The sequence below is a fragment of the Bos indicus x Bos taurus genome, chromosome 5, assembly GCF_003369695.1.
Source record: "Bos indicus x Bos taurus breed Angus x Brahman F1 hybrid chromosome 5, Bos_hybrid_MaternalHap_v2.0, whole genome shotgun sequence".
NCBI classification, from domain to species: domain Eukaryota; kingdom Metazoa; phylum Chordata; class Mammalia; order Artiodactyla; family Bovidae; genus Bos; species Bos indicus x Bos taurus.
The window spans coordinates 87801898-87828875 of NC_040080.1; the positions used below are offsets into that span (position 1 = coordinate 87801898).

Genomic DNA, 26978 nt, shown 5'->3' on the forward strand with positions numbered 1-26978 from the left:
GCCCCGCGTGCAAAAGAGAGCCCCCATCCTCAGGGCTTCCCTGGTAGCTCAGTGGTAAAGAATCTGCTTACAGTGCAGGAGACCTAGGTTTGATCCTTGGGTTGGGAAAATCCTCTGGAGAAGAGAATGGCAACCCATTCCAGTATTTTTGCCGGGAAAATCCTATGGACAGAGGAGCCTGGCAGGCTAGTCTATGGGGTCACAAGAGTCGGACATGACTTAGCAACTAAACTGCCACGATCCTCAGGGCAGGCTCCTGAGGGGCTAGGAACACAAGCAAACAGCCATCAGCACCCCTAGACCTGGATGTCTGGAGAGAGACAGAGATCACGGTGGAGACCCTGGCCTGCTCCATGGCCTGGGGCATCATGGATATGAGTCCATGAATAGTAACAAGCTATGAATGCTGGCACTCACAGGATGCCACATTAATATTCATGACAGTTAAATACCAGATCCCCATCCCAGCTAAGCCCCGGAATCCCACTCATTTCGCCTGTTAGTTTTGGAAGGTGGCGGGTAGATTCTCCAGGTGACACAATTCCCTTTTGCGGCCAGGGCTGCCCTTCAGGCTTGCTCGGCTGGGGTGTCTCTAGACCACAGATCCAGCTAGGGTGCATGCACAGCTCTCAGGGAATTCAAATGCCAGATGCATGGTACTGGGTACTGATTTGGGCCAACCAGCTGTCTTGGAAAATTTCTAGCCAACTGGGGATTTGATGAGATGAAAATTTACTGTAGTGGAAGGTAGAGATCACTGACTGAAAAAATGGCATACACTGTGTGGTCTTGTTTTGGTAAAATGCACAACACAGGAAGGCAAGTCAGGAGATGGAAAGGTGCTCAGAGGGACCGTGGCAGCGATCTCCCATTGCTGGGCCTGGCTGTTTCTTACTCTTTTACCTTTGCTCCTCTGTGTTGTCTGACGTCTACGAGGTGCATGAACTGCCTCTGTAACAATGAAACAGAATTGATATGTATATATACAGCCCTGCACGATCAAGATGGCACTGCCAATGGGCATGTAAGCTCTGGGTCCCGTGAGAACTAGGACACAGGGCTCTCACTGATTCCTCCTATTCTTGGACCCCATATCCTCGGGGGTTCTGCATTATCTACAGCCCAGGATCCTCGGCCTCTCCCTGAAGCACACAGAAGGCCGAGCACGGGCCTGGGCACCAAGTCAGGACTGACTTAATGGATGCCTGCAGCCTGAATAATGATCATTTCCTGAAAGAAATGCCTCCTGCCTCTTCCAGGGCCGCTGTGCTGGGAATAGAGACTGCTGACATCACTGACCTTCTCATCCTTCCCCTGCCTCATGCTCCTTTTAAAAGTTGCCAGGGAGGGGCTAAAATAAAGGTCACCCCAGCAGATGCTGGCAAGGTACTTACTGCACAGCAGGGCCATCGGGGCCAGTCCCATCCCAGACCTTCCCTGTGCCAGCTGGCAGCGAGGTCCTAGGGTCCCTTGCATCCTGCCTCACTGGGAGAGGCGGGGGTGAGGGAGTGAAAGAGAGAAGGGGTCCACCCTGTGACTTCTGGCTACAGACTCCTGCTGTTCCAGGCCCTTATGGGTGGAGGAATCTGTGAATTTGGCCTGATTTTTCTGTGAACTGGGGCTGAGCCCAGTTTCTGTTCTTCATGTCTTTAACATTCCCTATCCCTGACCTTCAAAAATATGAACAATAACATCAATGATGGTGATGATGTTCTCTGTGCACTGACCTCATACTGGGCACAGTGCTAGTCTTACTTACTTGAATCTTGAGAGCAACTCAAGGAGCTTGAAGCAATTATTACTTTCATATCACAGAGATGAGGAAACCGAGGCACAGAGAAGAGCTACACTCGGTTTTTTGCAGGAGGAGAATAGGGACGCTACCACCTTCCTCCCTGTGACCTCACTGGAGGGCCCTTCTGCAAGCTCTGCGATGGGCCCAGGAGAGAGAAGGTGATCACTCACATTCCCAGGGTGCATTTGAATCTGCTGAGGGTTGACAGGCACATACGAGTAAATCCCCGCTTGAAAGATTAGGAAATCAGGTGTCAGAGTCCTTGGCAGCCTTGCACAAGGTTCCTCAGCCTATTTGACTGGGATTCAAACCCAGGTCTCTGGTCTGAGAATAGTTTCTTCCCCACTACCACACTAGAGGACTCTGAAGGCCTGGAAGGGAGAGGCCGTCCTTCCAGTGCCCTGGAGCAGAAGTCAGGGCCCAGCCCCTCGCCCGGTGGGGCGGGGGTGGGGGGCTGTGCCAGCGCGCCTCCTCAGCTCCACCGTGACTCACTCCTGGGACCCAGGGGAAACACAGCCCTGAGCTGCGGGCAAACACGGCCTGCCGCCTGCCCCGCCTCCAGCTCCCCGCCTCCACATTTGCTAACCGAAACCCGGCTGTTGCTATTTTTAACCCTCCAGCTCCCCCTTGCCTGGGGCTCCCCCCTTCACCCCACCCCGCCCCCCCGCCCCAACCGGGTGCCACCAGCCTGTCATTCTGAGAGCAGTTCCACAACCTGAACGCCCCTGGGCGTAGCGGATGCCCGTGCAGGTTTGTGGGGCAAGCAAAACAACACAGTTACAGCCCTGTCGCCCCAGTCGCCGAATTCCCCCACCCCGACTCTTTCCGAACCTGTGACTCCCAGCCTCCCCTGCTTCTCCCTGTCATCCTGGCAGCGGGGGAGGGAGAAATGGGACTTCAAGGGCTGGGGGGGCAGGTGGGGGGGAGACTGCAGGAGCCAGAGCTGGCCTCCTGGGGGTGAGGGAGCTGAGCTGGACTCCTGAAGGAGTCCCCCTCACTCTCTCCAGGGTGCCAGGCTCTCCCTGAAGGCCCAAGGTCTCTGCCCACCAGGATTTCCAATCCCTGCAGGCAACATGGGGAAAAAAGGAAGTGGCTGGTGACGGGGTGGGGATGGTGAGTTTAGCCCAGGGCCCTCCTCATGAGCCGTCCTCTCCCCCTCCTGGGCGGAAGGCCGGGGAGACACAGGAGTCCAGGGAGTGAGTGCACCAGAAGCCTAAAGGAGGCCCAGGGTGGAAGGACTCCAGGAGGGTGGTTGGAGGCCTCTTCTTTTGCATGAGGGCTCCTCTGATACACAGCTCTCTGGGGAGAGGGCTGGACCATCCTGCAGCCCACAGCTCTGGGGGCCCCCAGGAAAACCTACCAGAAGAGGCTGGAGGCGAGAGGGTCTGAAGGCTGCTGGCTGATGTGAAAGGTAACCTTCTGAGAAGGGGCCGAAGGGGCAGGCCTGCAGGGGGACCAGAGGGGCCCGGCCTTCTAGCTGTCTTCTGCGGCCCCCACCAATGCCTCCCAACCCCGCCCCATGCACAGAATCTCTCCCGGTTTGAGGAGCAGATTCCAAGGGCCCAGGAGAGGCTCTGCGGCGCCCAGCCCAAGGTCTCCTCCTCTCTCTCTCCTGCCCCAGGCCCTACTCGGCCAGCCTCAGCCCTCACTTTGCTCCGTCCTCACACAGGCCCCGGCCCGTCCTTTTTTCTGGTGTGTCCTCTCTTCCAGGGCCCAAGTCCTCTCTACGTAGGATCCCCCTGTCTCCTCGGTGACTCCTGAACCAGGTAAATAGATCCCAGTGGCCACAGAGGCAGCCAGGCTAGACCAAGAAGGGAGGGACTTGGCACAGGAGTTACAGGGTGGCGAGAGGGGGAGGAAGGGAATGAGGAGGGAGGAAGGTGAAGCAGGAGGGTCAGGAAAGGGGTGGCACTTTGCTGCCACCTCCCCGGCACCCAACACATCCACGGGGCCCTGGACTCAGCCCCTGGGAGGGAAAGAGGCTGCTCCCCCGAGCGCTGAAGCAGCCTGAGGTCAGCCCTGTCCAGCTCCCCCTCCTCTTCTCCCCTTTCATCAGCCTCTGTGGATTGCCTGAGGAGCCGAGACCCTGATGTCTTCCGCACCAGACCAAAGGCTGGCCCTCGGGCTCTAATCCTCAGCCTAGGTCCCTCACCTGGATCCAGGTGGTTGCCAAGCATGGCTCAGAAGCTCCGAGGGCTCACTTCCAGCCTGGGGAGGTGAGCGCAGGCATCCATTTCACTTCTCGGGCAGACCTCCCCTGGCCTCCCTGTCTAAGGAAGTCCCCCTTGTTATTCTCTCTTGCTGCGCCAGGTTCATTTCCTTCTTAGGGTTCATCACAATGGGTAACTAAATGTATCTACTCATTTCTTGACTTGCTTACTTGTCTTACCGTCTCTGCCACTAGAGTGGAAGTTCCCTGAGGTCAGACGTCCTGCCTATGAGATCACTGTGTATCTGTGCCCGGGACCTGGCATACAGCAAGGCTCAGTAAGCACCCAGTGAGTAAATAAATAGCTGAATGCTTAGCACAGCAAAGGGGGCCTTCTGGTTGCCAACGTCACTTTTAGGATTGATGAGCCACAGGTCCAGGATTTCCCCAGGGAGAAGGAAGCAGGATGTAAAAGGAAAAGCAAGGTCAGGAAGCCCGGGACCCCAGGGAAAAGGTCAAGGCCAGTGAGCATCCACTCCAGTTCCGTCTGGATCCACGGTGTCACGCTGAGTGTGGACATGTACACAGTTGCACACCCAGAGGACGCATGGCTGAGTCCTGGACTGGTGTTGAAAGGCTTGGATTGTGCCCTGGTTCTTGTCTTACTATCCTTGTGTCCTTGGACAAACCACATACCTTCTGCGGGTCTCAGTTTCCTCAAAGGAAAAACTGAAAAGGTTGGCCCAGATCAGCAGTCCTCAAACACGGCTTGCCACCAGATCACCTGAAGCACGTGTCAAAATCCAGACTCCCAGGCCCCACCCCTGCAGATTCTGAGTCTGGAAGGGGGCCTGAGGATCTTTATTTTGAATACATCCCCAGGTATTGAAATGTACCTGGAATTGGAAATGTCTTGGAAGCCAAAATGGGAAGGGAGGTGTCAGATTTAAGGACTCCTCCTAATACTCAGACCACTAAGGAAAGGGTTGTCTGGGGGCACTTTCCTGCAGTTCCAAGTGTCCTGAACTCTAAAGCAAGTGGCCTGGGAACCAGCATTTGAAGAGAGATGAGCATGCTTTCCAGCAAATACCTGGACTTCAAAAAAAAAAAAAAAAAGCCATTCCTGCACAGGCATACATCCCCTCCAAACACATCCATCCACCCCATGCAGAGCCAAGAATGCAAAGGTGCACAACTCTAGAGACCACGCACATCCATACTACATGTGTGCATGTTCCCCAGACACCCAACAAAGAGCCACCGCATGGACTGCAAATTGCCATGGAATCACCACCTCTACATACAAGCCTAGGGGCACACGTGCAGACCCCCACCACTCACTCAGTGTGCATACACACCCATCACGTGTTGATCCACACGAAACAGACACTATCCTGAATTTATTCGGCCTCTGGGAAGTGGTGCAGGACCAAAGGAGCTATGCTCTGCTGATGACAACATCTCTCCTGCCTCTGCCACTCCCCCCTCACCCTTTGCCCCAGGCAGCATGATGTCCAGTTCCCTTTCACAGGGGGAGAGCTGGAGGACAGTGGAGAGATGGGATGTGGAGAGATGGGATGAGAGGCACAGAGTCCCCTACCCCAAAAGTCCAGCAAAAACGTCTCTTCTGCTTCCCCCACCAGGAGGTGCAAAAGGGGCTCCACCCAGCCCAGCCACCCAGCCCCCACCCCCAATGCTCACTTACTTGCCTAGATTCCCAAGCTCTGGTCCCTAGGAGCCAAAATGGTAAGGGAGGTGGCCAGATTTAAGGACTCCTCCTAATACTCAGACCACTAAGGAAAGGGCTGTCTGGGGGCACTTTCCTGCAGTTCCAAGGCCTGGGTCCCCCTGGGAAGGTTGCCACAGAAACAGGGGGAAATATCACAGGGAAACACAATACCCGGCAGGGTCACCTGCTGACCAGGCTTCCTGCTGTGTTGCCCACCGCCGCCCCGCCTCCCCATCTCATTGCCCTCTTGGCCTCCTTCTCTGGCCTTACCCGGGGCCTCCTCACCGAAGCTCTCCTTCCTGCCTCCCCTGCCTTATGCAGAAAGCTCTGCTCCTTTTGGTTCCAAACAACATCAGGGATGGCCCAGAGCTGAGTCCCCCACTCCTAATCCTACCAGCGCCCCCACCACAGGAAATCAAAGCTTCCTGCCCCAGAGGAAGTGCCCCATCTAGTGAACAAATCCAACACAGAAACGACAGTCCCAGAGCCTTGGAAAGACAGATGCCAGCTCCCAGGCCTCACCCTGGCCCTGCTTCCAGCAGTACCCCTCACCCCACCACAGGCCCCGGTGTCAGGTCTGCCTAAGGACAGGTCAGGCCAAGGCATGACGAGGGCATGCGCGGGACCTGAGCCAGGCCGGGGAGGAGAAGGCCAGGAGTATGGGCGCTGGCAGAGTTAGCAGGTCTGGTCCTGGCCCCACCTGGCCTGCCATTCCCTGGCTGGGTGACCCCGGGCCTTACCTTAGCTTATCTTCTCTCGGACCCCTGACAACTTCAAAATTACCAGCTCTTAAAATGAAAGGCCAGGAGAAGGAAGGCAAAGAGGTGGTGGGGGTTCTGCCTTGGGCACAGACGCCTGCAGCCCCAGGAGGGTACCCGTTCCTCACACACATCACACATGAGATTCTAATTTCCAAGGGCTTTCTATCCAGATTGAGGAGAGGATGGTGGAAAAGAAAGTTCCAACTCTCATTCCCAGAAAAGAATGAAAGCTGGGGTCCACCATTACTGAAGGAAATGGGGGCCATAACAGCCCGCATCCTGGACACCACCAGTCCATCTCCTATTGTCAGCCTCTCCTCCTCTGTGGTCATTTTATTGATGGGGAAACTGAGCTTCAGTGTCAAAGTAGAGTGACCAGTTTAGATTCTTGGAATGGTCAGTGCAAGACCTGAATGCAACCTTCCCAGCCACAGGATAACAGCTTAAGACTTGGTGGCCAGAGACACCCACCCCTGGGCTCAGGCTAAGGAACACAGAGACCTCAGGAGAACACTGCCCCGGAGCCATTCCAGGCGTAATACCAAGAAGCAGCTCTGAGCCTGGCCTTGGCGGGGCCCAGGAACATCATGGGACTAAAGGCCGAGGAAGAGTCCCAGCGCATCCCGGACCTCGTTCCAGTTCAGGTTCACTGGGAGCAGCACAGCGAGACTGCTTTGTGCCTTTGTTTCCCCAGCAGTGACTCCACGGAAGAGAAACATTACTTCTTAGTTCAGTGGGTAGAGGGGACAGAGAGAAGAAAGCAGGGAGGTTGAGATGCTGAGCAATGAGCTCTGCAAATGGTCTTGCAGAGCCTGGAGAAGGAGCTTCCAAGGGAGTTGGTATGAGGAAAGGAGTGTGTGGCTGCCCAAGCCACTCGGAGGACCTGACCTATGGGGTCCTACAGGGGAGAAATGGGCCACTGTTAGGGAGCACGGAAACTGAGTCACAGTGGCTCGGGCAGGGGTCTTGAGGAAAGTCCTCATCGACCCAAATGCATGTCCAGGGAATAGGATGATAAATCCAGATGCTGAGTCCCCAGCAGGGCCACTGAAACTGGCAGGCAGAGCTGGGCCTCAAGCAGATGCTGAGTGAGGGTGTGGGGAGGGATGGGCAGCAGCAGGACAGGCCCCGTCCAGACGCAGGGGGAGGCCTCTGGGGTATGCAAGACGGCCAGCAGGGACAAGGAATGGCCTGGACTGGGTGGGAGGAGCCCCAGTGGCTGGCCAGGTCAGATCTGAAAGGGTAGCTTGGGCAGCAGGAGAGAAGGAAATGGGGGTGGGGGTGCTGGTTGGCCTGCAAGTCCCACGGGTCTCTCTTAGTTCACAGGCCCAGAATCAGAGCTCAGCCCAGCTGCCGGATTTGCCGCCTGCTCTCACTCCCCAGGACCATCAGACCCCAGGTTTGGGGGGCACACATCCTGTCCCCCACCGCTCAGGACACAGCCTGCGGTCCCCATCTTCCCGCGCCCCGCCAGCACCTCCACAGCTCACTTGAGCACAGGTGTCTCTTCACCCAGATGGGTGAGCAGAGTTGGGGAGGCGGCGGGCGGGGGGCGTTGCTGTCAGAGACCCTCCCTCATAGGGATCACTTTCCCCAGCGGAGGGGTCGGAAAAGTCCAACCGGGGTCCGCGGGCTGGGGGCGCTGATATTCGGGGCTCAGATTGTGGCCCCAACTCAACGGGTCCTGCCCTTTGCCCAGCGCTTCCAAACCTTCCGCCCGGGAGCACCGCCCCCTCCCGGGGCCGCGGCGGCCGTCCCTCCCTCCAGGGTCCCCCGTTCAGTCCTCCCCGTGAATGGGGGTGATGGGACGCCGGGCCCGCGCACCGGCGGCCCGGGGCCTCCAACTCCCTCCCTCGGGCCTGTCGCTGCCCCGGGGCGGGCGGATGTGGGCGCCCCGCAGGAGGCCCTTAACCCTCCGGCCCCGGAACCAGCCCGGGCCGGGAGCCTGCCAGAGCCCCGCGGAGCCGGGCGACGCGGGCACGATCGCGGGGGCGCACGCCGGGCTGGGCCCGCGGGGCCGCCCGGAGCCCCGCGCGGGAGCCGGAGCCCAAGCCCAAGCCCAAGCCCGGGCGGGCGGCGCTGGGTGCCGCGCGCAGGGCGGGGCGGACGGGGGGCGGCAGCCCAGTACTCACCAGCGCCGGGGCTGTGCATCCAGGGGCCGGGGCCCTCAGAGCGGGGGGCTCATGGCGGGGCGGGGGGCTGGGGCGCCGGCCTCACATCCCCCCCGGTCGCCGGAGGCTGCGGAGCGACTGTGAGACGGCGAGAGGAAGGGAGGGGGCCGGGAGGGGGAGGGCCCTGGCAGCCCGGCCGGCAGGGTAGGATGACAATGGAAGGAAATGCTTTATCTGAGTCTGAGAGCGGGCCAAGGGGGAGGGGAGGGAGGGGGCAGGCGCTCGCGGCCCGGGGACGCACCACCCGGCAGACACGGCGCGGCGCCCGGGCTGGCGGACGGGCGGGCGGACACCCCGCGCGGCCAGATCGCGGGGAGGCAGCGCCGAACCCGGAACGCGGGGGACGCGGCCCCGACCCGCGCGCTGCCGCCGCGCTGCAGCCCAAGTCCCGGCCGCCGCGCGGCGCAGCGACCCGCGCACAATTCCCGGAAACCCAGATACCTGAGCGCACGCACCCTCGCGGGCGACCGGGGCCGCAAGCAAACATCCATGTTGGCCCGGGGCAGAGTCGTCTACACAGACACGCCGCAGGGAGGGACCCCCGCGCTCAAAGGCACAAGCATGCACGGCCCACCAGCCAGCAGTTACACGGGGAGGGGCGGGAGGCCGCGGGACGCGCGTGGAGTCACCGGTCCCGGCGAGGAATCCCAGACGGACACCCCCGACCCCGCCCCAAGCACAACGTGCCTGAGGAAAGTTCCAGGATCTGATTTGAATCACTGCCCAGCCCTCCCCCTCTGCCATGCCCCCCCCGCCCCATGCCTGCTGAGGGGAATAGAAGGGTCCAGCCTGTTCCTATTAAAAGAAAAAGGGGGTGGGGTGGTGCCGATTTTGAAAGTTTTCTTTTTTTAAAGAAATTTCTCAAGGGATTTCCTTCCCTCCTCTCCTCTTCCTCTCTTCCTCCCATTCCTCTCCCCCCACCACCCTCCCCCCCTCTACTTTACCCCTCCCGGTCCCTATGAGTCAAACTTCAGCAATGTGCCCAGTGTCTCCCAGTGCATTACAGCGGATCATAGAAATGTTCCAGTCTGTGAGTCGGAATGTAGCCGCCTCCAGCCCTCCCTCAGCTAATAAACTCAGCTCCGGGCTGGCTTTGCACAGCAGCCCTCCCTGCTGGGCTCCCTGTTAGCAAGACTAGAAGGTCAGGGTCAGGGGTCAGGGGCTGAGGACCTCCCCATTGTGCTTCCCGGCCTGGTCTGTCAGCCCTGTGCCTCTGGCAGTCTGCTGGGTCAGAGACACACCGGCTCCGTCGAAGTGGAGAAGTCTACAGGAAGCGCTGGTCTCTCCCTGATGGTGGGGGGCTCACCCCTGGAAGGCAGAGGGCAGCTTCCCTTTGACTCCATCCTGCTTTCCTCAATCCTGGGAAGCCTGGAGTCCCACGATGCTACAGAAAAAGAAGAAATTGAGGCTGAGCCAGAGACATGTCAGATTAGAAGCAAGAGTCCCAGTGGCCTAGGAGAGCTTGGCCATGCTGAGGTCCAACATCTGACCATAGCTACCCTGTTCTTGCAAACCTGGCTCAGGTCCCACCACCTGTTGCTCCTGCTTCCTACCTCAGGCCATTTTGTGGTCCCAGCGCTCACAAAGCAGACAGATCTAACCGCTTTGCACTTGTTCACTTATCCTCACAGACCCCTTTCCCAGCATGAAGGCCTCCTACAGCATGGCGCCACACACACCTCTCTCTCTTCCCTCCCCTTCCGCTGTTCTGCTCAGGGCCTGGAGGTACTTAGTGCTCAGTACTTAGATGTTAGTACTAAGTACTTAGATGTTAGTTGCTGTTATTACTATTATTATTTAAGCCAAACCGGGCAACTGGCTGTCCCCCTCATGTCCTTGTGCTGTCCCATTCCCCTACTTTGGCTCATGCCATTCCCTCCAAAAATGAATGTCCTCCCCCTCCGCCCCTGCTAAAATCTGTCTAATCCTCAAGGTCTATCCCACTTCTCCAGGAGGCTTTCCCTGATTCCCATAGCCAGAGGGATTCTTTCTTCTCCTTGAAGGACTCCACTCCAGCATCTTGTCAGTCTTCCTCTGTACTTTGACCTTCACCCACTTGTATACTTGTCTCAGCTCTCTCCTGCTTCGCAAGAATGTTCCAGAGTGGACGTCCCCTGAGCCCAGCTACTGCCTTAGTCAGGGGTGCATTCCTTGTAGTGTCTTGCTGAGTGCCTTCCACAGAATTCAGACTCCCTCTGGGTCATTTTTGGAATTGAAACAGATTCATGGACTTCAAGGACCATCCCCCAGTGGAACAACATCAATTATACCTTTTTTCTCATGACTCTTAAAGACACATGTTCTTCCGCCTCAGGTGTGTTTTTCCTAGTCCTTGCTTCCAAACCAAATCCCTCTCTGTGCCCACGGCCTCCATATCCACAGCCTCCAGAAAAATCGCTTGGTTGCTTCAGACGCTCAGCCTCTCCCCTGGTGTCTGTCTCCTTTAGCCTCACAATGCTCCCTCCTGATACCCGCCCAGGACTCCTGTAGCTATTTCTGGACTGAAATCAGGCATTTGTTTGCTCATTTCTACCATGTGCATCATTCATGTATTTGTTTGTGAGTTTTCTTGTTCTTTTTGATCTAATCACTGAGTTCTAAGAGATTTGTGCACAAAGTTTATCTCCTCTCAACCCCTACCTGTCCCCTCGGTACTCCACACATAGCTTTCTACACACACCAGAATTCCCTACCTGAAGTCAAGGCAGAGAGAAAGAGAGCAGGTGAGTCCTACATCCAGAAGCTGGACTGTGCCCCTTCTTATCTTGCCCCTTTACTTACCACCACCCCACCTGCATCTCATGGTCCAATCTTAATCCAGTTTCTAAGTCACACCTCCCTTGCTAAGGTGTGTTAGGGAGTCTCCAGAAAAGAGACCTGAGGCAGAAAAGTGCAGGCTACCTTTTTCTTCTCTACCCTGGTTACCATGTGGAGAGCTTTGTTTTGTTTTGTTTTTGCATAGACCGCTCAGTTAAGCACTCTGCAGAAGAGATGAGTCTCATAGAACCTGCCTTGGCTCCTTGGTATCTTCCTAGAGGCTCTGGCCATACAAAGGCTGAGGGCACTGCCTTCTGCTTTCTTTGGGGCTCTGGGGCTACCTGACATTCTCTTTCCCTTCTTTCCTTCCCTCGCTTAGCTACCTTTTACTGTTTACCGTGTAGCAGCCCTATGCCATCCCCCTGGCAAATATTAGATCATTTTATTCATAACAGTAATCCTTGTTATGCTTGTGATTACGTACGGATGACGGCTCATAAAGGCTGAGAAACCTGACCAAAGTTACACAACTGGAAATTGAGGAGGGTATTCATCTATTCAACAAATGTTATTGGGTGCCCACCTTGTGCCAGGGTTTAAAGCTCCATCCAGAGTCATCTGGTCTAAACCTCAGGCCTCTGAGACCACTCTTGACCCAGCTTTCTAGATGTGGTAGCTGAAGCCACAATCCCTCCCCTAACCCACACTTCCCCCACACTCTCCACAAGGCCAATCAGAAAGTGTTCATCCCTGGCTTGGGTAGATCTCAGAGGGACAGCCACTTCCTTGGGTGGGTTGGGCCTTGGATTCCAGTTTCTCAACCTGGAATCAGATGCCAATGCCTAGGGTTTGGACTAGAAATATAAATAGGGGAGATAGATCCCCATCTTCAAATAAAGTGTTTCATGGAGCCAGATATAACAAGTGGAAGGAAGGAGAGGGAGGGTAATTAGGATTTATCCAGAGGCTCCTTTGTATCACATGCTGTTCAAGGCCCTTTCACTTATACCTCACTATTATCTCCACTGTTTTAGTTAACGAACTAAAGCTCAGTAAGACAAAGTGTTTTGTCCAAGGCCAGAGCTTCCCACATGGCTCAGTGGTAAAGAATCTGCCTACAATGCGGAAGACCTGGGTTCGATCCCTGGGTTGGGAAGATCCCCTGGAGAAAGGAAAGGCCACCCACTCCAGTATTCTGACCTAGATAATTCCATGGACTGAATAGGCCATGGGGTGACAAAGAGTCAGACACAACTTAGCGACTGGGCACGCACGAAGGCATAGAACCAGTAAGTGATTCAATTGCAAATGTGCCTGATTCAGAGCCTGTGCAGTTTCTTCTAACAGATCAAAACAATGCAGAAGTTGTGGCCAGGTCTCCTTCTCCGGTGCAGCCTGGTTACTAGAGATCCCCGCTGATCAAGGAATGCCATTCTAGATGCCAAGTTTCCTTCCTCACCAACCCCAGTCATGTTGTCTCATCCCCGGTCCCCACCTTTGTCTGTTGCGTTGCTCTGGAGGGATCAGAGGAGCTATGTAAGTATTCTGGCTAGGATGGAGGGGTACGACTTTGGGGTGCAGCTAGGCAGACTCCCACTCAGGATTTTAGGATCTGAGAGAAGAAGCCATACATCCTCCTGGATCAGAGTTAAATTAAGAAGAGGCTGGGTCATGGCTACCAGTTCAGATAGCCCGAGCTGGGAGGTGAAATGACTGGGGACAGAGGCAGGTGGAGCAAACTCAGCAAGTTCCTTCCTGGTCCTCCTACCTCCCTCATCCCCCTACCTCCCTCCATTGTCAACAAAGGTGATGTGGTTTCCCCTGTGGTCTGTTGCCCTAGACACCTGCAGTTCTGGGTATGTATGTGTATGTGTGTATGTGCCAACCATGCCCTAGGGGGACACAGGGAGAAAGCAGTGGGACAGGAAGCCAAAGATGAGGCCCCCTCACCCCAAGGTGAGGAAGGCACAATGACTGGGGAGGATGGCAGAGGCCACCCCCTTGGCCACTCCAGGTCCCAGCCGGAAGCCCAGGAGAGCATCGTGGCTGTCAGGACCCCGGGCTACGCTGGGAGCCACGGAACTTGAGTTCTAGGCCCAGTTCTGCCATTAACTTCCTGGGTCACACCTTCCTAAGTCTCAGTTTCCTGCTTTGTAAAATAGTAAGGCCTTGGTTATCTACCTCACAGGACTAGTCTGAGATTGTACGAATAATATATGCAGAAGGCTGTACCACTGTGAGATTTAGAAATGTTATAGTTGCCCCCTCCACACAGACACACACACACACACACACACACACCCCCCCCAATAGTGCAGATAAAGAACAAAAATAAAAGCAAAAGCACAGTTTCTGCCCTCATTTTGCTCACACTGTGTTGAGGAAATAAACACATAAAATACTTGAAAGCCTCTTGTGCAGCCAACTATTTTAAAAATCTCACCACTGTGTGATCTTGGCTAAATCAAGACCTCTCTGGGCCTCAGGCTGGTTTCTCATCTATTAAATGTGAGAGGGGGTCTAAGTCATCTCTACTTTTCTGAGTCTGAGGCAGTTTTCTGATTCTGTTATTTCAAATGCTCATGGCAAAGAGGAAAGACCTGAGCAGATCATAGCCTAAATGAAGTCAGTGAGCTTTAAACTGGATTTTGAAGGAGCCCAGAAATGCGAATCGGTGTGGGGGAAGGGGGTGACATTCCAGGTAGAGAGAATGGCATGTGCAAGGGCGAGGCAAGGAAGCAGAGGGTGGCAAACAGATTAGTGAGGCTCAGGAATGAGGTTGGTGAGGACTGAGGGAGCCTGGGGAGGAAGTGGGACCGGAGGAGGAGAAGGGTCAGTCCCCAGGGGTGAGGCTGCTGAGACTGAAAGTGGGGCAGGAATATGGATGGGAAGACACTCTCCCAGCTCCTGAGGCTGGTGCCAAAGCCCATCCAGCCAAACTCCACCCAGGAGGGAGAGAAAGAAAGGTCCCCTGTCCCTACAGGGACAGCCCATTCCTCCCTTCCTTTCTCTCCCAATTCTGCTCCAGCTGGGAGGTAAGTGAGCCCTGCCACCTCCCCCAAGCCAGAGCCCTGTTAGTGACACAAACAGAAGAGGGCACTGCCATGTCCCTCCCTAACAATAATGCCAGCCATGAAATAATAGAAAGAGTAATGATGATGATCAAAATACTGAAATACCAGTCACTGTGTTTTGTAACAGAAACCAACAGAATGTCGGAGGTCAATTATGCTTCAAAACAAACACACCAACAAGTTCCTCAAGAAAGAGATGAGATTTGTGGTCACCAGAGGCTTAGAGGCAGGGAGAATTGGAGAAAGGTAGTCAAACAGCAACCCACTCCAGTATTCTTGCTAGAGAAATCCCATGGACAGAGGAGACTGGCGGGTTACAGTCCTAGGGGTCACAAAGAGTCGGCACAACTGAGTCAAAAGGTACAAACTTCCAGTAATAAGATAAATAAGCACCAGGGATATAATGATAATGTACAACATGATAAATATAATTAGTACTGCTTTATATCTAGGAAATTGTTAAGAGAGTAAATCCTGAGTTCTCATCACAGGAAAACATCTTTTTTTCTGTCTTTGGTTTTGTGTCTATATGAGTTGATGCGTGTTCACTAAGCTTATTATAATACACATGATGTATACGAATCAAATCATTATGCAGTATACCTTATACAGTGCTATAGTGTCAATTATATCTCAACAAGACTGAAAAAAATAGTAATTGATGATGATGATGATGATGAAATAAACTACCCATCACATGCCCTCTGATAAAACCCCACAGCACCAAAACCTCTTGTTATGGCTGTTCCATTTACTAGAATCTTTGCTCCTAAGAGCTGCAAGCGGTGTGTAAAACTATCCAATCTGTAGGATCTCCCAAACCGGACATTATATCAAAATCACGCAGAAGAACCTGTGAATAGCAGATTCCTGAGCCCTCTCACAGTCTCTACCTTTTGGGGTGCTGGGGGTGTGGGGTACCTAGTAATCTGCAGCTCCCCAGGTAATTCTAAGGTGTGGTTAGGTTTGGGATGCTCTGATCTATTCAAATCACTCCTTTCTAGTTGAGGAGGCCGAGGACCCAGTCTCCTTGCTGGAGGTGTCACGGTTAATCAGTGGTGGGGAGCAGGCAGAGAAGTCAGGCGTCCCAGCTTCTAGGTCAGCGCTCCTTCCCCAGCCTGCACCGCCCAGCCCCGGAGATGCCTGTGCCAGCAGAGATTATGGTCAGGGAGGCAGCCACTGGGCCATACCCTAATCATGGGCGAGAAGAAATTCGTCTGAGTTGCAAAATACCTCTCTGCGGCCAGCTCACAATTACTCGCTCCAGTGGCCCCTGCAGGGATGCTGCAGTCCACCCACTGGTGGGCTTGGGAGTTCGGCTTTGCTACATGGCCCAGCAGGGCCCTCTCTAGCCCCCGTGACTCTATCGACTGGAGGGCAGGATTCCACCTTGTTACCTATCCTAATGGTCCCTCTTGAGAGGCACTTACCTCTGACCCTGGAATCTCCAGCAAAGACCTTGAGGAGGTCTTGGCCTAAGAACACTCACCTCTCTTCCCCAGGAATGTCTTTAGGGTGGGTTTGAACTAGGCTCCTGTGTGCAGTAGAAGAGCTTCAACATAAGGTGCGGGTGAAAGGGGCTGAGGGTAACTACACAGTGGAGTGAGTGGGAGTGTCCTTGCTACGACCTTGAAGTATCTGCCCACATGTGACCACCACTACTATTCTTTTTCAATAAGTATGATTTCTTATTTTTTGAGCATCTCCTCTGGCTCAGGTTCTTGGGCCCAGAGGCAAAGGGAGCCACAGTCCTTATCCTTGGTGAATTCATCATCTCCAGGAGCAGGATACGGCCAAAGAAAAGAACCTGAAATGGAGAAAAGTGTCAGATGAGGGACTAAAACACCAGTGCTGCAAAGGATGCTGGGTTCCCGAGTCACCGGAGCTCCACACTGGAGGGCACTGGTGGATCATCAGGTCCTTGTGGGTGAGGGCAGTGGCTCTGCTCTGTCCTGCCCGCTCTGTGCCTGGAATGGTGATTCTAGAGGTCCCCGTCCTGCTCTCACGGCCCTCATTCTAGCTTGGCCTGAGTGGCAGGGGCAGGAGGGCACCGGAGGCATCGAGACAGCCACTCTCCCCCTGGGCAGACCCTGAGGCTGGGCTCCAGGCTTCTCTGCGTGCAGCTTTCAATGAACCATTTAAATAAAACCCATGGGGACCGGCTGAGGGAGCCCGTGTTGTCTTGTTGTTAAAACTGAGACTCTGGAGTCCGGCTGCTTGGGTGGAATATTTTGGTTTTCTCACCTGCAAACTGGGGCATGAAGTGCCTGCCATATTCGGGTTGCTGTGAAGACTGACGGGACCAGGACGTGAAGTGCTCAGTGTGGAGCCTGCCGTCCACTGAGTGTTAGGGATGAAGCCCGAGCTGACGTTAGTAATAGGAGACAGCGTCCTGTCCCTTCCGTCCCTCTCTGTTGAGCTTTTCCCCTACACAGTCAGTCTCAAAATGAGCACTGACCTAATTTATGCAAAGACATCCAAATGGGTCTTTCCTTAGCTGTCCATTCTCCGATCTGGAATGTGGAAGTGGAGAACATGTTGGGGGACCTTCCCCCCCACACCCCCCACCCCTTCTCAGGTGTTGTTGACTCGGAGCTGAGGAGGGGACGGACCCCAAACCAGGCTGCAGGGAATGCCCGCACCACCTGAAGAGAGGCCCTCGCCTGCCCTCCCCCTTGTCCTGGCACTGCACATCTGCGGTGGGCTGAGCATCTGGCTGCATCCCTGGGGCAATGGCCACAGCTGCTGACATTTGCGGGAGGCGAGATCCAGCTCCTCATTCGGGGCCTGGGGGCTATAAATAACCAGCTGAGAGGGCCAGGGGGACGAGGTTGACCTTTGTGGGGGGGTGGGAGGTGCGGGAGCGGCTGGCGAATGACTTCCCCCACCTCCTTGGGTCCAGAGCCAGAGTTTTAGCAAAACAGGAAGAGGCAGCAGCAGCTGCTGGGAAAGCAGGAGTGGCTCCCCATCCCCCACTCGCCTGGGGCCTGCGGATCCCAGCCAGGACCTAGGAGAGGTGGAGTCCTCTCGGCTGGTCGGGCGGGAGCTGCTGGTGCCCTCCTATGGCAAGGCTGGGGCCCGGGCAATGGGAGGATGAGCCAGAGCAGGGCAGCCCAGTGAGTTGTGCCTGGCTCCCACCCCCACAACCCCAGCCACCTCCTGTTCCCTTTCTGTTCTTCTGTCACTGGGACAGAGGAAGGATAGGCATTAGAAATGGAACATAAACCATGTCTGCAGCCCAGCTGGTGTATCTAGAGGCCCACCTTCCTCTCTCATCCCCTCCCAGCCCACACGTGGGCTGAGCCAAAGCCCGAGTGGGTGGGAGGATGCTTCTGGCTCCTGCAGAAGGGTCTGGCCCCAGTGGAATGATGGAGAACTTCCTCAAGAACTCTTGAGGAGGGGAGAGATCCAAAACTCTGGGGGACCATTCTGTTAGAGTAACTTGTCCACAGGAACAAGCTCTGTAGAATCGCGCGCCAGCTCAGAGGCTTCGTGAAGTCCAGGAGGAAAGTCGTTGTCCAGGAAATGTTGCTTTGCTCTGCCTTGCCTGGGGGAGATGCGCCACTGCCTGGTTAGTGACATCTGGTTGGACTTCAGCTGGCCTGCATCTCCAGTGGGTCTCTATCTGCATCTGTCGTGATCCCTCAATGGAGCCACTCAGCCTAGGGCCTGGTGTTCTGCCTGCTGGGAGGGGCTAGACCAGCACCGCCCAGTAGTAACAGAATGGGAACCGTATTTGTAACTTGGTCTTAAAAAAAGTAAAAATACATTGGTGACGTCCATTTTAATAGTATATTTATTTAACCTAATATATGTAAAAACATCATCCCAGCATGCAATCAAAGCACAAAATTGTTAAAGAGACCATAATACATGCTTTTTTTTCATACTAAATCCTTGAAATCCAGTGTGTATTTTAGTTGCAGTACATTGTAGCCATGTTTTAGGTGCTCAGTAGCACTGGTGCCTAGTGGCTACTGTATCGAACTGCACAGGTTTAGAAGAGATGGCAGCTTAACCTTTTCTTCAGCCCTTCTAGTCCTTTGCTCGGAGAAGGCAATGGCACCCCACTCCAGTACTCTTGCCTGGCAAATCCCATGGATGGAGGAGCCTGATAGGCTGCAGTCCATGGGGTCGCTAAAAGTCGGACACGACTGAGCGACTTCGCTTTCGCTTTTCACTTTCATGCACTGGAGAAGGAAATGGCAACCCACTCCAGTGTTCTTGCCTGGAGAATCCCAGGGACGGGGAGCCTGGTGGGCTGCCGTCTGTGGGGTCGCACAGAGTCGGACACGACTGAAGTGACTTAGCAGCAGCAGCAGCAGCAGCAGTCCCTTGCTGGGGAAGAGGCTCAAGAAGTGAAAGAGAAGGCCAGTGAGGTCAATGTCCAGGGTTGATTTGCTGTAGAAGGACGGTATCCCACTTTGGCTTTCAAGCACCCATCGCTAGACCTCGGTCCAGTCCTGGTCTACAGGGAAGCAGGGAAACTGAGTCGCAGTGGGCCATCTTCCTAGACAATAGTTGCCTCCTCCTCTTCCCATTCCTGGTCCTAAGCTGAAGACAGAATCTCATTGGTAGAATCTCCTTTCCTCTTCAGGTGTGTTAGCCTCTGTGCTCCTCTTTCTCCTTCCAAACATCACCCGAAGGCCTTCAGGCAGCAGAGTTAGGGGATATGGAGTGAGAATCAAATTTGGAGTGAAAAGCAGAGTCAAGCTATGGACATGTGGACTGAGGTGCTGGTGGGGCAGTCCAGGGGAAGTTGAGTGAACAGTTGGTCTCTGGAACGCAGAAGAGCAGGGAAGGACCAATAAAGACCTGGGATCACTGGTGAGAGTGGAGAGGGAACGGTCAGAGATTTAAAAGAACAAGAGGAAGTGCCATGTCAGAGTCCAAAAGAGAAGGTCACAAATGAGAGGTGTCCACTCAGTTGCTGTGGACGATGCTTTAAAATCCTTACAGAGAGAAGCTCACACAAATTGGTAATAAACACTGAAACGGGTGGACTAAAACTCAAAGCACAGAAAGGATTTTTCAAGGAAAGGTGAAACATAGCCAGTAAGCAAATGCGGGGGAACATGCAACCTGCTTGTTGTCTAAGTGATGCCAATTAAAACAAGTTGAAGGCAGGCACCCTTTTCAAGCATTAGTGAGAATGTGGTGAAATATACATGTTGGTGGTGGTGGTGTAACTGCTTTTTGAAATTAATTTGGCAATATATAGTAAGAGCTAGAAGATGTTTTTACCGTTTGGCTCAATAACCCCACCCAAAATACCCTAAAACCAAAATTCAAGGTGGGGCGAGTGGAATACGTGCATAGTAATGTTCATCACCACATTCTTTACCATATGGAAAATGAGAAACAATCTGAACACCTACAGTTGGAAAATTGCGAAGCAAATTATATTTCCACTTAATAGAAAATTACGAAGCTACTAAAAAGATGTTTTGAATGTGACATAGCATGGCAACAGAATGCAGATTTCCCCAAGCCCAGTGATGGTTGCTGTGTTTAAAGAAACCCGGTGTAAGCACAGAGGAAAAGATTGAGAGGAAATATAAGTGGCAGGGAATGATTGTGTGGCGTGGTATGAAGGCACACGTTTTTCTAGTCTTTTTCTTTTTGGTTGTGCCACACGGTATGTGGGATCTTAGTTCCCCAAGCAGGCTCAAACCTGTGTCCCCTGCATTAAGAGCAAGAAATCTTAACCGCTGGACCTCCAAGGAAGTCCTTCTAGTTGTTTAAGAATTGTCAATGTCGTGAAATGCTGTGGAGATTGGGATTGAGGGTTGACCACCAGCTTCCACTGGGCTACAGGGAGGGCCCTGAGGACCAGAAGGAGGTCCTCAATTCATTCCTCCAGCGGATATGTTAACTGGACCATCCATCTGCCGGACCATCACTTCGGGCGCTGTCCACTGAAGGCTCCTGGAGCTCGATTGGCTCTCGAGTCCATGCTGGGGGCAAGACCTTGTGCTGGGGCTGGAAAAGTGTTAGTCGTTCAGTCATGTCTGACTCTTTGTGACCCCATGGACTGTAGCCCTCCAGGCTCCTCTGTCCATGGGATTCTCCAGGCAAGAATACTGGGGTGGGTTGCCATTCCTTTTTCCAGGCGATCTTCCTGACTCAGGGATCGAACGTGGATCTCCCACATTGTAGGCAGATTCTTTACCGTCTGAGCCCCTGGAAGTGTTAGTTGCTCAATTGTGTCCAACTCTTTGCAATTCCCTGGACTGTAGCCCGCCGGACTCTTCTGTCTATGGGATTCTCCAGGCAAGAATACTGGGGTGGGTTGCCATTTCTTTCTCCAGGGGGATCTTCCTGACCCAGGAATCAAACCGGGGTCTCCTGCATGGCAGGCAGATTTTTTACCCTCTGAGCTACCAGGGAAGCCCCTGAGCCCCTGGAGGGACGGCCCAAAGAGGACAGACACTGGGGAAGGGAACAGTGTGTGGGGGTAGTGGCCCCAGGGAGGTTAGGGGAGGGCTGGGGGATCACCAAGGAGCTTAGGGTGTGTGAAGGCTGCTCTGTCCTGGGGGAGGGGTTGGCAGGCTGTGGTCGGCCACCTGCTGTTTCACAGCACGAAGAAGGTGACAAGAGACGTGAGTGGGCCATCACCTCCACCGCCCCCCCACAGGAACTCTACCTGGGCCCCCACCTACAAGCACCATCCGGCCTGGGCAGCCTCCTGCTCCTCCCCCCTCAGCTCTCTTCCGACAATGCACACTGGGGCCTTGAAATAACATATCTTTATTTATGCCATCATTTCCACATAATTTGCCTATGATTCATCTGTTGTTAAGAGGCATTAAAACCTCCAGCCTCAGCTCCCAGGCACCCACCAGTCCCCATCCCACTCTCTCCTGGGACCCACCCTGCCCCTTCCCACAATTTCTTGTCCAGCTCTCACCCAACCCCAGCAGCCCACTTCGCAGTGCCTCTTCCTCCACAAGCGTCCCCACCCCAAGCTCCTCCCCAATGGGCTTTGTTGGGGGAGTGGGAGGCAGGGGCTGGGACTCTCCATCCTCTCCCCCAGCCCAGACCCTGGCCTGAGGCAGGCCCTGCTGAGACTCCAGATGAACTAACACACACAGGAAAAGGGAAGAAACTTCTCCAGGCCCAGAAGCAGGGAGCTGTGGAACCCCTTCTGGGACCCCCACCCTCTACTTCCTCAGGCTGGATTTTCCTGGTACCTCAAGGCTGGTCCCTGAGTCCCTCCTTCCCCTTTATTCTGCTCTGACAGGGCACGGGGGTGTAGAGTTTCCAGTGTGCACGCTCGCGTGTGTGTGCATGTGTGTTGGGGGGTAGGAATAGGAAGGGTCGTCTCACACCCTCATTAATTACCTAGTAAGGCTTTAAGGCTTTGGGGACCCCTCCCTAACCCTCCCTGGGGAAATGTGAGCGAGTCAGGGAGCCGCAAGGTGGGGGAGGCAGGGGAGGAAGAGGATGGGGGCGAGGAGGGGGCTCTAGAAGGCGGCGGGGGCGAGGGGCGCTGTGGTTGTGTTATCTGATGTGAGGAGCCAGGTGTGCTCTGGGGGTGGGGGGAAGAGCAGCCTGAGAGAGAGAGGCAGAAACTGCAGACTCGGCCTGGAGAAGCAGAGAGGCCGAAACAAGAAAGACAGCAGGCCTGGGAGGCCCGTCGAGGTCTCTCCTCATCAGAGACCAGCTTCCCTCTCGCGCTCCGGAGGCAACCCGGGGTGGGGGCAGTGTCTTCCTGGCAGCCCCCAGCCTGGCTCCCCCAGCTCCCAGAGCAGCAGGCAGCCTCTCTCCACTGCAGGACAGAGCTGGGGTGGCCAGGCTGGTGTGGGGTGGGCGAGGGTCCAGCCTCGTCCCGAATCAGGGCAGTTGGAGACGGTTGAGGGTCTGTAATCTCGGTTGGGGGTTGACGGGTGGAGGAGGCTTTGCAGAAGGAGATAATGGGGAGGAGCCGAGCCCTGGCCTGGAGCAGGGAGCCGGGGGCCAGCCTTCCCCCTCCTCGGTGGCTTGGGCAGGCCTGTGAGCACCGTTGGGGCACCGGCGGGGTCCTCCACAAGTGGACCCACCAGGTGTGAGTCCCACCTGCGCCAGTCCTGACTTAGGTGTGTGTACGATGAGGGGGGAAGACTGAAGAGAGGAGTGGATCCCCCGGGAGGTGATGAACACTCTAAGAACGAAGTCTAATAGTCACCAAGCACTTACTGCGTGCGCACCAGGCATAAGTCTCAACGCTGTGTGTTCACGTGTCTACTTTTCACAACATCTCCCAAGTGAGGATCACCAGTGTCTTCGCTCTGTGGGAGAGAGGCAGACCCTGTCCATCTGCCAGCAGTCCTGGCAGCAGCTACTCCAGTCTGGCCGCTCCCCTAGCGGAGGCCCTGCAGGAGCGGCAAGCTCCCTCCTGTTAGCTTCACAAAGACCCTGCATTGCCCTTCATGCAGGGGAAGCCAAGGCCCCCAGAACTCCAGTCACTGCCCCCAGGTTACACAGCTGGTGAGAGGTGGCAACAGGCTTCAGGACCACCTGCTGTCTAGTCCCTCTCTCCTTCACCACTGCGGCTGCTTTCCTCAAGGCCAGGAGTGGCGTGGGGTGGAGGGGCAGGGGACCCTCTTGTGTCCCTCTGCCTCTGCACCCACAGCCCAGCCCCTGCTGGCCTGCAGTGGGGACAGCCGTGGGGAGCACCCAAGAGAACCAACACCCACTGAACCGTCCACTGCCAAGGCCGCTGACATGCTGCCCACCGACAGCACTCCCTCTGCTCCCGCCCATCCACTCCTCCACCACCTCAGGGCCTTCCTGTGAACAGGCAGAAGGCAGGAGCCCCTTGGGGCGGGGTCCCTATCAGAGAGGAAGTGAAGCTGGCTTCTTTCCCATCCCCTTTATCACCTCTCCCCATCCCTACTTTATCACCCAGGGCTGTTCCCCACCCCCCACCCTGTTGCTCCCCTGGGGCTCCAGGGTGGGAGAGGGGAAGAAATTTAAATCAGTGGAAGTGGGGGTGGGGCTGGAGGGAAACAGAAGGGACAGCGGGAAGGGGTTTCCCTGGCTCTCTGAACCCAGTTGCTCATTGGTTCTCTGCGCTTGGCTGGGCTGGCCTTGGTTGCGGAGCCTTTTCTGGTGGGCTGCTTGCTCTACCTGGCCCTCCTGGGAGGCAAAGGGAGAAACAGAAACCAGGGACAGACACAGTTGGGGCCCCTGCTCTACCCTCGCCTTGTCCTTGCCCCATGCTGGCTGCCACAGGTGTTCACAGAATTTCTCATGAGATGGGATTGGGTCTGGGTGGCACGGACCTTTCCAAATGCCCTGAAGGATTCTGAGTGCAAGTGACGAGGACTGTGGGAGGCCCCACGGAGCTAAATAAGGGCTGCCAGGCTGTGCTTCATGTGGCTTCTCCATTTCTCACCACGGCATCTCACGGCGGGTGCCTCAGGAGAGTTCTGCCCGCTGCCCACTGTCTTCCCCTCTCAGTAACTAGGATCTAAGAGGCTATGCCTTTCTTCCCCCAGTCTAGCTCAGACAGTATTTGCAGAACAATCCAGCTTGGAATCTGATACTTGATCCACCCCTTCCTGCACCCTCTGTATCAGATATCCTTGGATCCCCGAGCCTTGGCTCAGATCTGGTCTAATTCTGTAAGAATCTGTTCAGACTTGGGGTGAGGTGGTTGGGTCCTGGAGAGGGAGGGGCTGTAGAAGCATTGCCAAGTTCCCCAAATTCTTGTGGATGCCTGGGGTTTTGCAAGGCATCCATTCACCTCCTCAAGACTCAGTCTCATTACCCACCCCTTCTCTTGTTCCCAGGAAAGTCTTGAACAACCAAACTAAAGGGCTCTGGTCAGGGCCCTAGTGTCAACCTGCAAAAAGGCATTGTCTTAGCTCTGTCTTAGCCAACTCTGGACTTGATTTGCAGACCTAAGTTTTGGGAGATGCAAGGCCAGCATGGATAGTCAGAATGTTAGATGACAAAGTGAGGATTCCAAAGATTTGAACAGACTAAATTGTGGGCAAAATCAAATCAGATAGATACAAATAGGGATAAATGCCATGCTAAATTCTGCCTTTTGATCCCCAAACCCAATCATTCACATACAGAGTAAGGGAGATATGGCAGCTGCTGTAGAGACAGGCAGTTAACATATGGGTTCTGAAGCTAAAGGGACTTAACTTCTCAGTTTCCAAAGTTCAAGGGAAGGTGTTTAAATTTGCATAAGTCTGTTTGCATTTCATCTTCCATCAGGGACCCACGCAGAATTTTTTTTTTTTTTTTAAACTTGACATCTATTGTGAAGATCAGATCTTTGAGACACGGACAGAAGTGGGTGGCACACTGCCTCATTTTCATTCATTCATTCATGTATTTATTCAGCTACGTTCATGGAATCCCTCCTTTGTTCCAGGCTGTTAGGGAGCCCCAAAGGCCAACCAGAAATGTAAAATACACTACAGTGTACACTTCATTCTGCCAGAGAGTGGGTGCACCATTCTATCTGAGTGGGGCAAGGGAAGGCACAGTGTGGTGAAGTTCAGGGAGAAATTTGTGCAAGACACGAAGCCTGAGCTGGAAGTTGAAGCAGCAGGAAGAGTCTGACAGGCTGAGAAAAGTAGGAGATGGAGAACAGGGTGGGGCAAAATCAGGCCAAAGAAACCAACCTTAGAAGGATGTGCAGTGTAGAGCTCAGAGTGTAGGCTGGGACTCCTGTGGATTCCTGAGCCCCTTTTAGGAGCTCTGCAAGGTTGAAACTACTTTCATAATAATACCAATACGTTAAGTGCCTTTTAAACTCTCATTCTCTCAGTTGTGTACACAGAAGTCTCCCAAAGTTTTCATGATGTGGGGTACTCTAGCTGATGGGCTGCAGAACCAGTTATGAGAATCTAGCTGCCTTCTATGAAGCCAGACATCAAACAGATTTGCAACACTGTCAAACAATCCCTTCTTGTCACTAAACTTGTTTGTTACTTTTAGTAAAAATTGTGTTATTTGTTATCTTATAATAGATTCATTACTATTTTTTAATTCAATGAGTATTTAATATTTTTCTCAATTTAAATTTCTAATAAAAATGGCATAGATGATCTTATTTGCAAGGCAGAAATACAGACATAGATGTGGAAAACAAACATATGAACACCAAGGGGGAAATAGGAAGGGGGACAATTGGGATGAATTGGGAGACTGGGATTGACATATATACACTAGTGATACTATGTATAAAATAGATGAGCAATGAGCACCTACTGTGTAGCTCAGAGAACTCTACCCAGTGCTCTGTGTGATCTTCATAAAAAACAAACAAAACAGAGATATAGGTATATGTATAGCTGATTCACTTTGCTGTACAGTAGAAACTAACACAACTGTAAAGTAACTATATTCCAATAGAAATGAATTTAAAATGTTAAGAAATAAATCTCTAACTTGGCAAATATTGTTGGCTATAACCCACATAAACGAAAGCTATTTGGGGGTGGGGGGTAGGCATTTTCTGGGCTTCCCAGATGGCTCAGTGGGTAAAGAATCCACCTGCAATATTGGAGATGGGGGCTCAATCCCTGGCTTGGGAAGATCCCCTGGAGGAGGGCATGGCAACCCACTCCAGTATTCTTGCCTGGAGAATCCCATGGACAGAAGAGCCTGGCGGGCTACAGTCCATAGAGCTGCAGAGTCAGACACGACTAAAGCGACTGAGCACTCACGCAGGCGTTCTTTACTTTTAATGGCCCAAAGACCAAAACATTTGAAAAGAGCTGATGTGGAAGCAGCCTGTCGAGCCATGGTCACCGCTGCAAGTGGTTGAATGTGACCTTAGCTAGTCTCACAGTCTGGACAGCGACATGTGCTCCTGGATCACTGTGGGCTGTGCACTCCACCAAGGGAGCATGGGTCCAGTGAACACCAAGGTGAGTGAGTAGAGACTGTGACACAATAAATACACGGAGCAAACCTGATTCTTGCGGCTCATTGGGATTCCCCTCTGGACAGGATCCACTTAGGTCCAGAGAATACTGACTTTAGTTATGGGGTGGATAATATGTGTATCGGAGAAGGCAATGGCACCCCACTCCAGTACTCTTGCCTGGAAAATCCCATGGACGGAGGAGCCTGGTAGGCTGCAGTCCATGGGGTCGCTAAGAGTTGGACAGGACTGAGAGACTTCACTTTCACTTTTCACTTTCATGCACTGGAGAAGGAAATGGCAACCCCCTCCAGTGTTCTTGCCTGGAGAATCCCAGGGACGGGGGAGCCTGGTGGGCTGCCGTCTATGGTGTCGCACAGAGTCGGACACGACTGAAGCGACTTAGCAATATGTGTATAGTGAGGTCACTGGGGAAGCGAAGCTGGTAAAGAAAGACCATAATTGAAAGAAGCTGGGAACAGTATTAACTAGAGTTCCCGGTTTTTTGAATTTCTGTGCCTACCTTCCCATCTCTTTCCCACAATTTTCTCTCCAGCGGAGCGGTTTCAATTCAGGCCTATTTGGCTTATTAAGTTGCACACCTGCCCCCTGGTGGCCGAATGGAGCAATGACGCCTTCTCCCCTCGCCGGTAGATTTTCATGGAGCAGG

General features: G+C 54.0%; 1 protein-coding gene and 1 long non-coding RNA gene across 7 annotated transcripts in view; one reads left to right on the plus strand and one right to left on the minus strand.

Annotated features, from left to right (window-relative positions):
• Nucleotides 1-9157, minus strand: part of HDAC7 (histone deacetylase 7) — a 36574-nt gene extending 27417 nt beyond the window's left edge. The window contains exons 1-2 of one of the 6 annotated variants that reach the window (XR_003511213.1): nt 8567-8792; nt 904-951 (exon numbers count right to left, since the gene is read on the minus strand). Coding sequence is in view for 5 of the 6 variants with exons in the window: in XM_027542675.1 (XP_027398476.1) it covers nt 904-951; nt 8567-8585 (67 nt within the window). In the remaining variant the exon portion in view is untranslated. Of the gene's footprint in view, nt 1-903; nt 952-8566; nt 8793-9046 lie in introns of those variants that run through there. The other 5 variants (XM_027542675.1, XM_027542679.1, XM_027542676.1 and 2 more) reach the window with 5 other exon arrangements.
• Nucleotides 958-8406, plus strand: LOC113893054. The gene is made up of 4 exons (XR_003511216.1): nt 958-3206; nt 3506-3561; nt 3852-4293; nt 7754-8406. It is a non-coding gene; the product is annotated as an uncharacterized LOC113893054 (long non-coding RNA).
• Nucleotides 9158-26978: the final 17821 nt, after the last annotated feature.